Here is a 14890-nt window from a genome sequence, read left to right as displayed (position 1 = left end):
TTTGCCACTCCAATAAGTATCATAGCATTCACAATATCCTACTCTTTCTTTTGTAAGGCTAAATTAAGCTCATATGTGATCCCCAAGATAGTCGCTATCAGGTGCAACAGAAAATCAAATTCAAATATCTGACAAGCTTCAAGAATTTCTTGTGCTTTAACTCTATCATCTACATCATGGCTATCAGTAGAAATGTCATCAAGCACATCCATGATTGATCCAAACATTAAAATAAAATTCGAGACAGATTTAAAGTGAGAGCCCCATCTAGTGTCACCAGCTCTCTTAAAACCAAGTTCTTGATTCAATCCTCAGCACGTTTGAAGCTCACCCATACATAATGCCTCTTGAAGTTTTTCTACTTGATCTTCTTGAATATCTTCTTCACGTTCAAAAGAAGCCCCAACCACATTCAACACCATAGCAATCAAGTTAAAAAGCCAAGTGACATTATCAATTTTTTTTGCTACAGCAATAAGTGTCAATTGGAGTTGATGAGCAAAGCAATGAATTGAAAAAGCTACCAAATTTTCTTGCTGAATAAGAGTTTTAAGGCTACTGATATCTCCTTGCATGTTACTTGCTCTATCATAACATTGTCCATATACATATGATGGACTCAAAGAATGTTGAGAAAGTAAAGAATCTACTGCTGCTTTCAAAGACAAAGCAGAAGTATTACGAATATAAACAATTCCAATAAACTGCTCCATCACAATTCCCCTTCTATCAACATACCGCAAAGCAAGAGCCATTTGTTCTTTATATGCTATATCATGATATTCATCAATAAGTATGCCAAAGTAATCACCGTCGAGATCCTCAATAACAGCCTTAACTGTTTCTACTGCACAAGCATTCACAATATCCTTTTGGATTTTTGGAGAAGTCATTTGTTGATTTCTTGGAGCATTTTTCAACACAACAATCCCCATATTTTCATCACGATCTACATACCACTTCAAAACTACAAGAAAATTCTCCTTATTCAATGAATTTTCATCTTCATCGTGACCTCGAAATGCCAATCCTTAGGATAAAAGTAATCTCACCACATCAACTGACACATTCAAGCGAATTCGGCACTCTAACATAACTTGATCAGATTGCCTATCAAGATCTATTTGAATAGATTGTTTCTGTTGCATTAAAGCTTCGCAATTCCTAACTACTTAGTTATGTGCACTATTAACATCACCAATATACTTTTTAAATCTACTTATGCCTTTCTGCCAACTCCTATACCCTTCACTAGTAAATACATCTGCGCCACCATGATGTACACATTCATTCTTACATACATAGCAACACAAGCAAAATGCGGCATCCTTACTTATGTTGAACTCCAACCAATTAGATGAATCTTTAATTTTAAACCATTCAGGATTAAATCGATGCATAACTCCAGATATGTTAGTTCGAAGGAATTTATGATTTTGGGGTTGACAAGGGCCTCTCTACAAATATGCCCTCCTAATGTCATCATGAATATTTGGATCATAGCTTGAAATTGGCTTTCTTTCTCCCGGATCAGACTCCAAAGAACTTAAAGCAAACCCTTGCCATTGACTCCGAGGGACTTGTGATTGTGAAGGAGTGTTTTATTAGATGAATCTCCGATGAGAGGTGAGTTTTGAGATGATGAACCAGATGGGGTAGACTTTGAGTTGAGTTTTTTGAAGTATTTCTCCATTTCGATCAATCACTATCACCCAATCAACCAAACCCAATACCCAAACTCAATCAACAATCAAACCAATCAACCAAACCCAAACCCAATCAATCAAATCACAATCAAGATTCAATTACTTCAACCAAATCCAATCAATCCATCAAGCTTAAATTCAGAGTTTCAAGAATAAATGTATACCCATTACCCAAATTACTTGTTTTTGAAGTGTTCAGTGCAACATTTCATCCAATTTCTGCCTGTAAAGAGCTAAATTCTGCATAAAAAAATCCAACAATCACTAATTCATCATGAACAGAGCAATGATTAAATGAACTCATGAACATGAACTCATTGTACCTTGCTTAGTTGCTTTTGAGTTTTGAGTTCTTCTGAGTCCTGAAATTTTAAATTTCTGATTCTCGGAACCAGAAAGAGAGAGGGAGGGTCAAAGTGAAGAGAGTTAGAGAAAGGATAGAGAGGAGCTATTTGAGAGTGAGAACTGTTTGCAGGCAGAGAGTTTAGAGTTAGGGATTTTTTTTTTTTTTTTGATTTTTTTGGATTTGAACCCCTGACCTCGTACATGTGTAAAAGGGGGTTCAAGCCATCATGCTAGTGGCACAAAGACTACCAAGGGGGTGCAGCATTCATTATATAATTATATATTTTTTTAAATTATAAAAAATATATATATTTAATATTTTTTTGGAGGGAGAACAAGAGGTGTGGACGAACCTCCTCCCTTCCTAGTAGGTCAGTCATTGGAGCTAAGTATGGATCAATTATGGTATTTATGAATGGATATATAGATTTGAATTTTTAATTTGATAAGGATGCCAGGATTTAAATAGGAAGAGTATGCGAGAATTCATATAGATATATATTTAGTTTTACATCGATTATTTATCGAAAAATTTTTAAATATTTGTATAGAATCAAGAAATTAAATAATATTTTTAAATTGATATTTTTGGATGAAGTCCTAATATATTTTGTTATCTAGAAAAAAGAAATAAACTTTGAGGGAGTTGTTGGTAATATTTTGGCAGGGACCCTGGAGCGAAATTTTGAGAATCTAGGGTGGCAGAGTCTTGACAGAGCCACTCGTAGGCGGCAACCAATTGTTCGTTGTCTTGTACATTTTAATGTTCCATTACTGTTAACATTCATTAATTGAAAAAAATAAATAAAAGAATAACTCCGATGGCCCTGCAGAAACTCTTGAGAGCAGGGAGGCTCCGCAACTGTTCGGCTGCTTTTTGTACCGCACCTCGGCCTATTAGAAATTATTAATACGTCCCAATTTTAAACTCGCCATGTTTGCCACGGCAAAGATGTCGGGTGTCCAAGTGCATATTTTGCGTAAAGGCCCCTATCTTTCTTGAAATGGAATTAACATTGATCTGTATGCCCTTTGAACCTGCTTATTCTTTCTTTCTAGGCGTATGATCAGATTTTGACAAATAGATAGCTATTGGTACCTACAATTTTGCCCATTTTTGGTATTTCATTCATGAATACAAAATTATACACCCAAAGTAGCAATGATGTAACAGTTGAACTTGATGATTTGAACTCTGGTGGTTGTGTGATTAAAGAAAAATTTTAATTTTAAAGTAGATATATGTCTAAAAAGTTAGAAGTTTACTACCAAGTAGTATTGCTTATAAAGTGTGCAAGTAAAAAGACTTTTGATGACTATTGAACTTAATAAATGTATATCAATGGTAATTACCACAGTTGCATTTTTGGTGAAAAATGTAATGTGAGTGTATGTCTTTTTTATTATTAAAAAATTATTCGGTATTCCACAAAGTCAAGATGAAAATATCTTTTTTTTTGATAAAAAAGATGGGAATACCTTAACGTTGTGGATTAAAATCAAAAATTATACTTCAAATATGCATCATAATTAAAAAAATAGATTATTATCATGTATGGTAATGCACATTATAAATATTTTATGTCAAAAATTATCTTTAAAAAAAATACTAGCACACCATGATACTTGACCAAGCCTCACTTTTAGCTTGATGTTTTGGTTGGCACACTGTATACTATGTCTCGTGAGTAGAATATGGGTGCATTTAAATTTATTTAATAAATATATAAAATTAGATTATAAATGATAATGTTTTTGAAATAAAGTATAAAAATAAAATTATCTAAATGGACGGTTCATCCATTGCTGTTACCAATCACACATTGAATAGGGTGGCAGATCCCAATTAAGGGTCAAGGAATAAAAACACAAACGTTATAGGAGTTTTCTGTTAAAAAAAAAAAAAAAAAAAAAACTTTCCTCAGCCTCTCTGGTGGACTTGTCTTCCTCTCCGGTTGTTTCTTTGATTGGAAGCGGTCGTCTCTCCCCCAATTTTCTCGCGCCCTTTCCTCCACTCTTTCTTCTCTTCTTCTCTTTCTAGACGGCCAAGGTGACGTGTTGCCCGTCCTTCCTCTCTTTTCTTCCACTTTCCCCCTTTTTCCTACTCCAAATCGATCCAAAAGTGGTTACCTAGGGTTCCGTGTCGCACCCGGGGTCCAAGAGATCGGCCTCCTTTTCTTCGGGGTTTCTCCGTCGCCTTCCCGTCTCTCCATCCTTTTATCCGTTTCTGGTTTCGCATATCGAAAAATTGGTATTTTTCATCAAAATCTTGAAAATTGCGGTTGCTTCTGTTGAATTTGGGCCTAAATTGAGCGTCTTTATTGTTTGGCAGTGAAAACATGGAATTTTGGAGCTTTTCGTTGCTGAATTCTGGCAACTGTCTCTGATTTCAGGTTTGACTTGCATTGTTTGTAGTAAAAATTAAGTTTTTCTGATGGACGGATGTTGGAATTTTTCTGTGTTCCAATCTGATCCAGGCGTTTGATTGAGGGGTTTTCGGGTTTCTGTATTCCAGGGCATTTGATTGAGGATTGCGGTCGTGAAGGAGGGAGCTTTTTAGCGTCTCTTCCTTTGAATTGGCTGACGATGGATGAAATTATGGATAATTTATAGCTTTTGGATGAAATTATGGACAATTTATAGCCTTTTGGGAGAATCCCACCTCAAATTTGGTCAGAGTTGGGTTAATTTGGCAATATGGATTTGACGATAGGAGTAGAGAAGAGAAGCATTGGAGGTGCTTCCGAAGCAAAGGAGGAGGTTTCACGAAATAAATTGAAGAGTTCTGGGAGCTTGAGTAACAAGGACATGTTCTTGAGAGCTGATAAGATTGACCTCAAGAGCTTAGATATTCAGCTGGAGAAAACACTTTCTAGGGTGTGGATCAAGGATAAGAGTGGTCCTCTAAAGCCCAAAGAAGAATGGCAGATTGATCTATCTAAACTGGATATAAGGTACGTTGTTGCTAAAGGGACCTATGGAACGGTGTATCGTGGCACGTATGATGGCCAAGATGTTGCAGGTATCTATTCCCATCCTTTGGGGCTTAAAACAAATGCATGACTTATTATATTCTATTGGTGCCTGCATATATATGATCAATTGAAATTTGTTGTACTACTTACAATTTCTATGCGATAAGAGAAACTGTCTTGTAATATAGTTTGGTTTTTTTGCAAACTATTCCCTATCTGTGCAACTTTTGAGTTTTTCATATTCATTTTTAGCTATGCATATGTGTCCATCAGTAGGTATTTTCTCTGTTGGAAAGGACATCATCATTATCATTCGTTTTCCTATAAAAATGGGATTGAGCAAGGAGCACAACTCTAAGTCACGAAGGCTCCATGGAACATGGTATAGGGAAGCATGTTTTAGCTTATTGACCTCCTGGAAATTATAGGTGTCGCCTGTAATTGTTATGCCTCCCAACACTTCCTTACCTTTGAGGTTTCATGAAGATAACTCTTCGTTTATTAAATATGAAACTTCTTTCTTGGTTTAATTCCCATGTTCAGCATTTCTGCTCAGTATCCTTATTACATCCCAAGTATGTGCTTAGCTATTACAAATGGACCCATTATGGAGGCTGCCACGGAAGTTAAGTACTTGCTTGATATCTTCTGCAATACCCAGGCACTCGCTGCCTGCTTGATGTCATCAGATGTTTATTTTCTGAATTATTCTGATAGTCTTTTATAGCAGAGCCATGTTAGTCGATCTTGTTTCTTGGCATCATAAGAGGGACACTGTCAGTATGTGCATCATCATTGTCATTGTCATCTTGATAAAAGAATCACTCTCTTAGTCCTTTTTCTTGCATTATTTAATTTAATTATAGGGAGGGATGGAAGCATATTTCTTCAGTTTTTCCCTCCCTTTCTCCCTGGGGAGAAAAGAAAATAAGAGAATATTCATATTAACAAACCACAATTGTTAATTAGAATGAAAAGAAAAATCTTATTTCCTAAGTTTCCTTCCTCTTCCCTGCATATTAAAAAGAATGGTTGCACATGACTTTCCAAATACTATGTTAATGTGTCATTGCGATTACTTGCTTTATCTCTTCTACTCTTCTTGTTCTTTCATTTCTTTTACAAACCAATCTTCTTAAAGTAAGTCGATAGGCCTAGAATTCATTAAAATCTGTAACACTTGGAACTAATAAGTAACATATGAGTTCACATGAGCAATCTTGGAATTGCGGGGCAATAGATTCATGATATAATACGGAGGCAGGTCACTATGTTCCTTACTTTTTGTTTACCCTGTTCCTCCCTTTTCTCATGATTTCTGTTGACCCATTCATACATGTGCAGGCATATGAATCTAATATGTATGCCAATATGCATGGATACCAAACATGAATTCCAAGTCATTCAATGTTCTTACCTGATTAAAGTTGGTTTTAGATGCTTGGACATAGACATAATTACTTGTACTCTCTTATATTTCTGGCTTGCATAGATTCCGCAAATGAATTTCAAGTCATTTGTTCATCTCTTCCTGATTAAAGGTGGTTTTAGATACCTGGATGTACACATTACTACTTAAATTCTGTCATTCTACTGATTTTGCTAGATCTATATTATTTGTGAAGTGTTCATGTAGATTAAGTTTCTTGCATATTTTTCTAGTTCAAACTGGAATTTAGTTTAGATTGGAATGTGAATTATGACATTGCGTAATTTCTATTCAGTTGAATTTTATATTTATGGTGGATTATTATATATACCAGCATGTACTGCAGAATGTATATCTACTGTTTCCTCCCTCTAGCAGGCATTAATTTCTGAATCCGAATATATATACCAGCATGTACTGCAGAATGTATATCTACTGTTTCCTCCCTCTAGCAGGCATTAATTTCCGAATCCGAATAGTTTGGACAAGGCTTAGTGATTGTGGTTATAGCAAGAAGCTCATAATTTGCTAGATGTATTGCATACATTTTGGTGGTAAATGGTTATGGAGCTGGTAATGACTATGGTATCTTGATTGGCTGGTCTGCAATTTTTGAACAATATTGAACTAAGGGTCAGATGCAATTCAAGAGTAATCTATAGATAGATAGATGTCAACATTTGACAAAGAACCTATATTACAATTTTATATAAAGGAAATGATGAACTTAAGGGCTTTTTTTTTTTTGATTTGGAGCAGAGTTTGAGGTTTTAAAAAGGCAAGTTATGGAAATATTTCATTTATAAAATATTTCAAAGCAATGGAGGCTGTTTGCTTTGGTGATATTTTGGGGGAATGTGAGTGTGAAATGTCAATGTGATTTATATGATTGGTTTTCTTCTTTTACTTGGTTATTTTGCCAAATTTTGATAGTGATAAAAAATTTGTTCCAGATGAATATAATTCTTGCTTAGAGGTTGGAGTGCATGGTGACAAAATTATCATACGAGGTTTGGCCCTTGAGAAAGTTGCATACATCATACAGTAGAAGATCATCTCTCTCTCTCTCTCTCTCTCTCCTCATTTATCATGGAAAAAAATAGAGGCAATATGTATATCTTCTGTGAGATTCATATGATATGGTGCGGCTCATGCTATTTCATTGAGATACCTTTTGCGATGCACCTTTGTTAGCTTACTTTTGAGCTTCCAACCATTTTTAGGGAATGTCAACTGAATGTACAAAATGAAGAAAACCTCCAATTAATCTTTTAAGAAGTGTTCTTAACTTCTTCAGTTGCTATTAGCAGTTCCACATTGCACAGAGCATATTGTTGGAAAATTTTGTGCTAGCATATTTGTTGAACTTCTCATCTTATATTCTTAAATTGGTGATTGAGCCACTAAGGGCAACAATTAGGATATATGAACCTTCCTGTTGTTGTTGTGTTCTTGTCCTGTTTTAGTTTTCTTTTATTAATGTGATCATTTAGTTGAGGGTGCTGTAATATTACATGGAGTCCTTTTCTTGACATCACTAGTATTTTATGTACCAAGCAATTTCTTATAAGTTGGAAAGCAAACATAAGTGCATTACTAGGAAATCCTTCTTGCTTCTTCCAAAGCACAACAAATCCCCACCCAGCTCATTTTAGTAATTCCCTTAAGGGTGTTCTCAAATTATGCAATGAATCTTCCAATTTTTTTTCCATTGCTTGAGTTTTTTCCATCCTCTTCCCCAAAGAACATGTTTTCTCTGTTAAAAGTTTTTCTCACTTTTTGTTTTACCATTCATTGTTTGTGTGATATTCTCAAAGAACCTTCTACCTTTTACCCCACGCATGAAGACTTGCTCACATGAAAGCATTTGAAAATTGACAAAACTTCATTGTAGAAGAATATTCACAGCTTAAGTGCACGCCTCAGAAAAAAGATCCTCTGACACTTAATTGATGCAAGGAGATATGGGATTGGGTCTTTAAAGTAGTTTAAGATAACAGTAGCTAAAACTGAGATTTTGGTGGAATTTGCTGTTAGAAGTTATTCACTGTGAAGATTCTTATTTGACGGAAATCATATGTGATGTGGGAGTCTCAGTGATTACTTTTATAACAGGCTATGGTTAGACTAGGTCTGATTCAAACCTTACTCTTAAGACCTAAGCTCAGCCCAAGCCCATGAAAACGACAATAGTGGAAAATTTAGAGAAAGATATAGAAGCAATATTCATAAATTGTTGAATGAGGAGCTTCTAGATAATCCTTTTTAAGGAGACGCACATAAATCAGTTGCCTATTTTTTTTTTCTTTCTTTTTTGAATTTAAAAGAGTAAAATAGAGATTAAATTGAAAAGGATGCAAAGGATAGAGTACCCATGGTATTTGGAAAATCATGGTGAGATTCGGTGCCTTTTGTTAACTATCTTAACCATTGATTTTGAAAAGAAATACTGTGATATTTATTTACAAGAATAGACAAATTTTGTAGAGTTAAACTTAGAAGTTACATTATGATGCTATGGAAAGGTCTGATAGCACAAACAGTTTTAAAAAAAAAAAATGAATTTAGAGAAGCAATTTGGCTATATTGCATGAAGGTCAATAATGGAGATTAAATCTACTTTAGAAAATTATTGGAAAAGTAAAAAAAGAAAGAAAATCGAAGTCTGATTTTTATCAACTTGGATAAAGCATGTGATGGAGTATCAGAAGGTGACTTTGGTGGGCATCGAGGATGAATGGCTAAATTATAAGGTGGTACTGCTGTAGATATATGTTCTATTATCTTTAGGAGTGTTTGTATAAAACATGTAAATCTTCAATTATGATGGACTTATGTGAATTACACTAGGTGTATAAATTCTTAAAGTAGTCTCTACATTATAGTGCAAACTCTTGGAGGTGGGGTCAATGTACCTAACATCAAGAGCTTACATTAAGGCTATAACTCTTTCCAGTTATCTCTAATGTTATAATGAAAACTCTTGGGGGTGTGTCGATGCATCTTCAATTCCACGTTTTTTTTTTTCCTGAGTGCTCACCTTGATACACTCATTTACTCAATCCTGTGGTATAGGGTCATCCTAATTTTTCTGTTGAATGGGACGTGTCATGTCCTGACACTCAAGATGGTGGATGTTCCGTCCCATCCCGGTTCCCACTTTATCTTGTCCTATTGTGACATTTAGGATGGTGCCCTTCTTGACACTCGGGAAAGTGGTATGCCCTCCCTTTCCCACAGGAATTAAATCCTCGTATACACCCTTTTATAGCAGTACGTCCTCTATTTTCACTCTTGAATGACTAAATAAAAGGAAGATATAATTGAAGAGTAAACAGGGAGTATACTTATCGAATCTGTTGAAAACAATCTTGATTGACAAGATGACAGTCATCCATCAAATGCTCTCTTCTCTTGGACAAAGCCCTTGCGTTACACTTGCCAAATATTTGTTATTGATAAATTTACTGGTAATCTTGAGCAAGAAGTGCCATAATGTGTGTTACTTGCAAATAGAATATAGAAATCAAATTGAAGATGTGGATAAACTTGATGACAAAGTCATGCTATGTTCTGACCAGTTTTGATACCTTATTTTTTATAAGAACAAAGTGATATTTGAAGGCATATGTGCAGAGTTTTGGTGGATAAAGTGGAGAAGTGCTTCTTAGGTGTTATGTGACTAATGCATACATTGGCATAGCTTTTGTTTTTCTTAATTCTTCACAGAACCAGGATAGGAGCAATACAATGAAATCACTTAAATCAAGTGAGGGCAGTATTTGAACCAAGGTCAATGGTAACTCATCCCTGATAATTTTTCAAATTGAACTTGTTGGCACCTTCCATACCTTGGCATACTTAAGATGGTAGCAGGGTTGCAGTGTTGCATTTTTAGTATTGGCAACAAAAGGAGAACAGACAAGATAGATTCTGTAGAGATGAAGGTATTGAGACGGATGATGAAGGATAGCAGGATACACTGAGAAAACAAGGTTAGTGGTGATGGCACCTATTTTAGGTAAAGGCAAAATAGTTAAGTCGAAGGTACCTGAAATGAAAATGTCCTAATCAGGAAAGGTGCTAGAATCTTTGCCAGAGGGCTTAGAAATAGGTGAGTTGGCAAGTTTTCACCCATATCCTCCAACCTGCCCAAAATATTTAGGTGTGGCCATACATGTTCATGTTTGACTTTAGATCTTCTTGTTTTAACTCGATTATAATAAGGTAGACTTGGAAGGAGGTTTTCTGACCCAAGTACTGAGGATCCTTGGTTGTTAAAAGGGTTTTCGTTGAGGTTGATCCAAGTGATCTCAGACTTGGATTAAGGGTTGAAGAAGCAGATACTTCCTGTCGCCCTCTGATTTATGCACAATGAGGTTGGACTCCCTTTTCATTGAACTTGACCTCTTGCCACCCAACAAGATGCCAAAAATATCATTTGTGTCCCACATATTTTTATGCAGGCTAAGAAATGGAATGACCGGATGACACTTTTGTAGTGGCCTCACAATAACAAGGAAGATGCTTTGTTGGTTAACCCTTCAACATAGCTTGATGCATAAAGCTCAGAAATAATTAATTTGGTCATGAGTTGAGCCACCTATAAATCCAGGGAATTTTCAAGGAAAAAGGAAAAAAATTGCATACCATGCATGCAGATACAAAAACATAGTCAAGAATATAGTGGAGAAGATGCCAAGAATGTGGCCCTGTTGTGATGAATTTCCAAGCTCAAACTCCTGAGTCTAACTTTCATGATTTCGTCTATGGTCTATATGTAGCTTGTCTTAATTTAGCTTGCATCTGTTCCTTTCTGTATTTGATCTGGAGGAATGTTGTTGAGTTGCTAGTGCCTAGTGGTTCATAGATCATCTCACCAACCTCTTTCGAAATGCTTCATTCTTTCTTGAGAAAGATCCAGATCCAGGCTTGGTGATCCATGTGGCAGAAAGTATGCCTATGGATGCATGATTTTCTGTCATGCATAATAGGTCATTATTGCAGATAACTTTCACCAACTTCCTCTCTCTCTCCCCCTCCCGCCCCCCTCCACTATCTTGTTTCATTGTTTTCTTAAGAATTAGAAAGCATGACCTTTTGCAGTTCAGATATGAATGAAAACAGGTTAGAATTATCGGTAACATGCTTTATATGCATATGCCATACTCTGAGACACTAAGAAACAGTTTCTTGAATGTTTTCCCTGCATTTCATTTTGTTTCCCTCAAGTTTACCATATTTGTATTTCCAATTTCTGGTTTATATGCTTTTGTTGCTGTTTCCTTTTAATACATTACTTTTACTCTTTTCTAACAGCGTCTAAGAGCAATATATCATGTTTGATTCTGTATTCAAAAGTTGTTTCTTGTTCACTGAATTGTTGGTTAAAGGATACAGTCCACTGATATTTTGTCTACAATGAGAGAGAATCTGTTTGTTGAGAGTGATTTGCAATATACACATGATATTAATATAAGTTGGTTTTAAACAGTCTCCAGGTGTATCTCCCAATGATACAATCTTGCATTCCCTGAAGTTTGCGTTACATAATAATTGTTTTCTATATTATAGTGAAGTTGTTGGACTGGGGAGAAGATGGGTTTGCCACTGATGCTGAAACTGCTGCTCTCCGAACATCATTTCAGCAGGAGGTTGCTGTTTGGCATAAGCTTAAACATCCAAATGTTACTAAGGTGAGGACGTTTTTGGAACCATCAGCTTATTGGCATTGGTTGATCAAAATCTGTCAATTGGCCACATCAGGATATTTCAGAATGATTAATAGATAAGTTTGTTCTTGTAGTTTTATTCCATACCATCTTATGTTCCAAAGTAGAAATGTATTCTTATTTATGTTCTTTCACTGCATCGAAACCTGTATGTTCTACTTATGGCGTCAATATTTTTCTTTACAGTTCATTGGGGCTTCAATGGGTACGTCAGACCTTAGGATTCCACAGAACAATGCTACTGGCAATGACCATGGTTCCCTTCCAGCTCGAGCATGTTGTGTTGTTGTGGAGTATCTTGCTGGAGGATCATTGAAAAAATATTTAATAAAAAACAGGAGAAAGAAACTTGCCTATAAGATTGTCATTCAACTTGCGTTGGATCTTGCTAGAGGGTAAGCATTGCACTAGTATTACCATATTATGGCTAAAATTAGTATCCAGATTCTTAGTGCTACTGAAAACAAAAATATTTCTTCTTTACAGATTGAGCTATTTACATTCAAAGAAGATTGTGCATCGGGATGTCAAGACTGAAAATATGTTATTGGATACCCAGCAAAATCTTAAAATTGCCGATTTTGGTGTTGCTCGTGTTGAGGCTCAGAATCCGAAGGACATGACTGGTGAAACGGGTACCCTTGGCTACATGGCTCCAGAGGTGCCCATCTCCTTATATGCATATCTGCTTCTTGTTGGACATATATATCTTTTAAGAGAGTTTAACTGAATCCTATAAAATGTCTAGGTATAGAAGACTACCTAAATATATTCCTGACTTTAGTCAATGTCTAGGTATTTTGTCATTAACTAGTTCAAAGAAATATTTTTCCCGAATCATTTGATTCCTTTTCCATGCAAGATATACTGATTAAAGGAGCATTTCAGGTTCTTGAGGGTAAGCCATACAACCATAGATGCGACGTCTACAGTTTCGGCATATGTTTGTGGGAGATTTACTGCTGTGACATGCCCTACCCTGATCTCAGCTTCGTTGAAGTATCCTCTGCTGTTGTCCGGCAGGTTAGTCTCACTTCTGAAACTTCTGTTTGCTATCCATTTGCTTTAACCTATTTTATATCACTCACCAAAAGACAGCAATAACCAGTCCTCATCAGTTCAAGAAAGTACTGTGAACAGCCTTGTTATTTTACATCTTAAATCATCATGAGCAGATGTTTAATAAGTAATACAAATGGGCTGTAATTTATTCTGAACCTTTGGCAGAATTTACGTCCAGAAATCCCTCGATGTTGTCCAAGCTCTCTAGCAAATATTATGCGGAGATGCTGGGATGCAAATCCAGATAAACGACTAGAGATGGATGAAGTTGTGAAGCTCTTAGAGGCCATCGACACCAGTAAAGGAGGTGGGATGATACCTGAAGATCAGGCGGGTGGATGCTTCTGCTTTACTCCAACTCGTGGTCCATAGCGACATTTGATGGTATATGTTCGGCGAGCTTCCAATGTGATTCAAATTTGGAAATTATTGATCATGAGTTTCCGATTTTGAGTTGGAGAAATCGAAAGTAATATTTTTGCTTCAAAACTATTGGTACACTTCAAATTGGCATCGCATAGTTTGCTGGCTGGGATCTTATTGCCATTGATGTTTCTAAAGTGCACCTGGGAAATATATCATACATTATTAAATTGTATTTCCTGAACCCCACAATCTGATTCTAATGCTAAGATCATGTTGTTAGCTTGTATAATCTGATGCCACAGTTTCATTAAGTATGTGCGGTGATATATTAAGTTTTTACTAATACTACAAAGGTCTCATTGGTGATTCCAATTGATTTAAAAACTTGGTAAGTGGCTTCGTCCATGTTTTCATGTAACATTGGATCATTTGCCGGCCATGCTACTACAAAAGCAATTTCGCATTCACCGATCTGCATCATTTGCATCAGGCATTACTTTTCATTAGGCAGGACATGAGGCAGTATCAGAAAAGAATTTTGGTGGCTAAAGTAAGAAATTCTGCATGCATGTCTAAAAGGGAGCACCATACCACAACGGTTTAAGTATTGACAATTAAGTTGATCTATTACAAACTAACACTTGGATTGTGTATAAAGTTGTAAATTTACAAATGCTCTATAACATTACATCAATGTCTGTGCTTCGATATTTAGCGTGTAGCCAGCATTGTGAAAACATCATAAATGTTATAGCAAGCAAATGTTTGAACAAAAAGGAAAAAGAGAAGAGAATTATATGCACTTGTGTATGTGCATATGATTCATTGCTAATAACACAGTTCTATCATGGATCTTTGGACTATGGTCAAGATCATTAATAAAAAATTAATGTCCTACAAGTCAATCGCATAAGTAATATAATAAAATTTTTATATGTAGACTTCCAACTCATGTAATAACATTATTCATTAATAAGGTATTTTAATTCATCATTGCAGCTATATTTTATTGTGTTTAAGATTATGATGGACCCCATAGATTAGGACAATAATTTTAGAGTCATAAAGAGGTCATCTCAATGAGACCTAAAATCTTAAAATCCTAATTTAAAATATTCCTGATCGTAGGAGCATTATGTCGGAGATCAATATTTTTGGATAGACTGGCACATCTTATGTAGGCTCATGGAGAGGGTGGTTGATCTCACAAGCCACTTGTGTGAGACACTAATACAAAGATATGGGTGCTCATTAGGTAATGAGTTCATTGAATTG

At 35.7% G+C, this 14890-nt stretch overlaps 1 protein-coding gene across 1 annotated transcript; it reads left to right on the top strand.

Moving 5' to 3' along the window:
• The first annotated feature begins 4012 nt into the window (after positions 1-4012).
• LOC105042324 (serine/threonine-protein kinase 52) lies at positions 4013-13904 on the top strand. The gene is made up of 8 exons (XM_010919488.4): positions 4013-4302; positions 4384-4444; positions 4567-5073; positions 12030-12151; positions 12374-12582; positions 12674-12848; positions 13076-13210; positions 13415-13904. The coding sequence occupies exons 3-8, from the start codon at positions 4749-4751 to the stop codon at positions 13619-13621; spliced, it is 1173 nt and encodes a 390-aa protein (XP_010917790.1). The 5' UTR covers positions 4013-4302; positions 4384-4444; positions 4567-4748; the 3' UTR covers positions 13622-13904.
• Positions 13905-14890: the final 986 nt, after the last annotated feature.

This window comes from Elaeis guineensis, chromosome 3, assembly GCF_000442705.2.
Source record: "Elaeis guineensis isolate ETL-2024a chromosome 3, EG11, whole genome shotgun sequence".
NCBI classification, from domain to species: domain Eukaryota; kingdom Viridiplantae; phylum Streptophyta; class Magnoliopsida; order Arecales; family Arecaceae; genus Elaeis; species Elaeis guineensis.
Note: the sequence above shows the minus strand (reverse complement) of the source record. Positions and strands in the feature narration are given on the sequence as shown.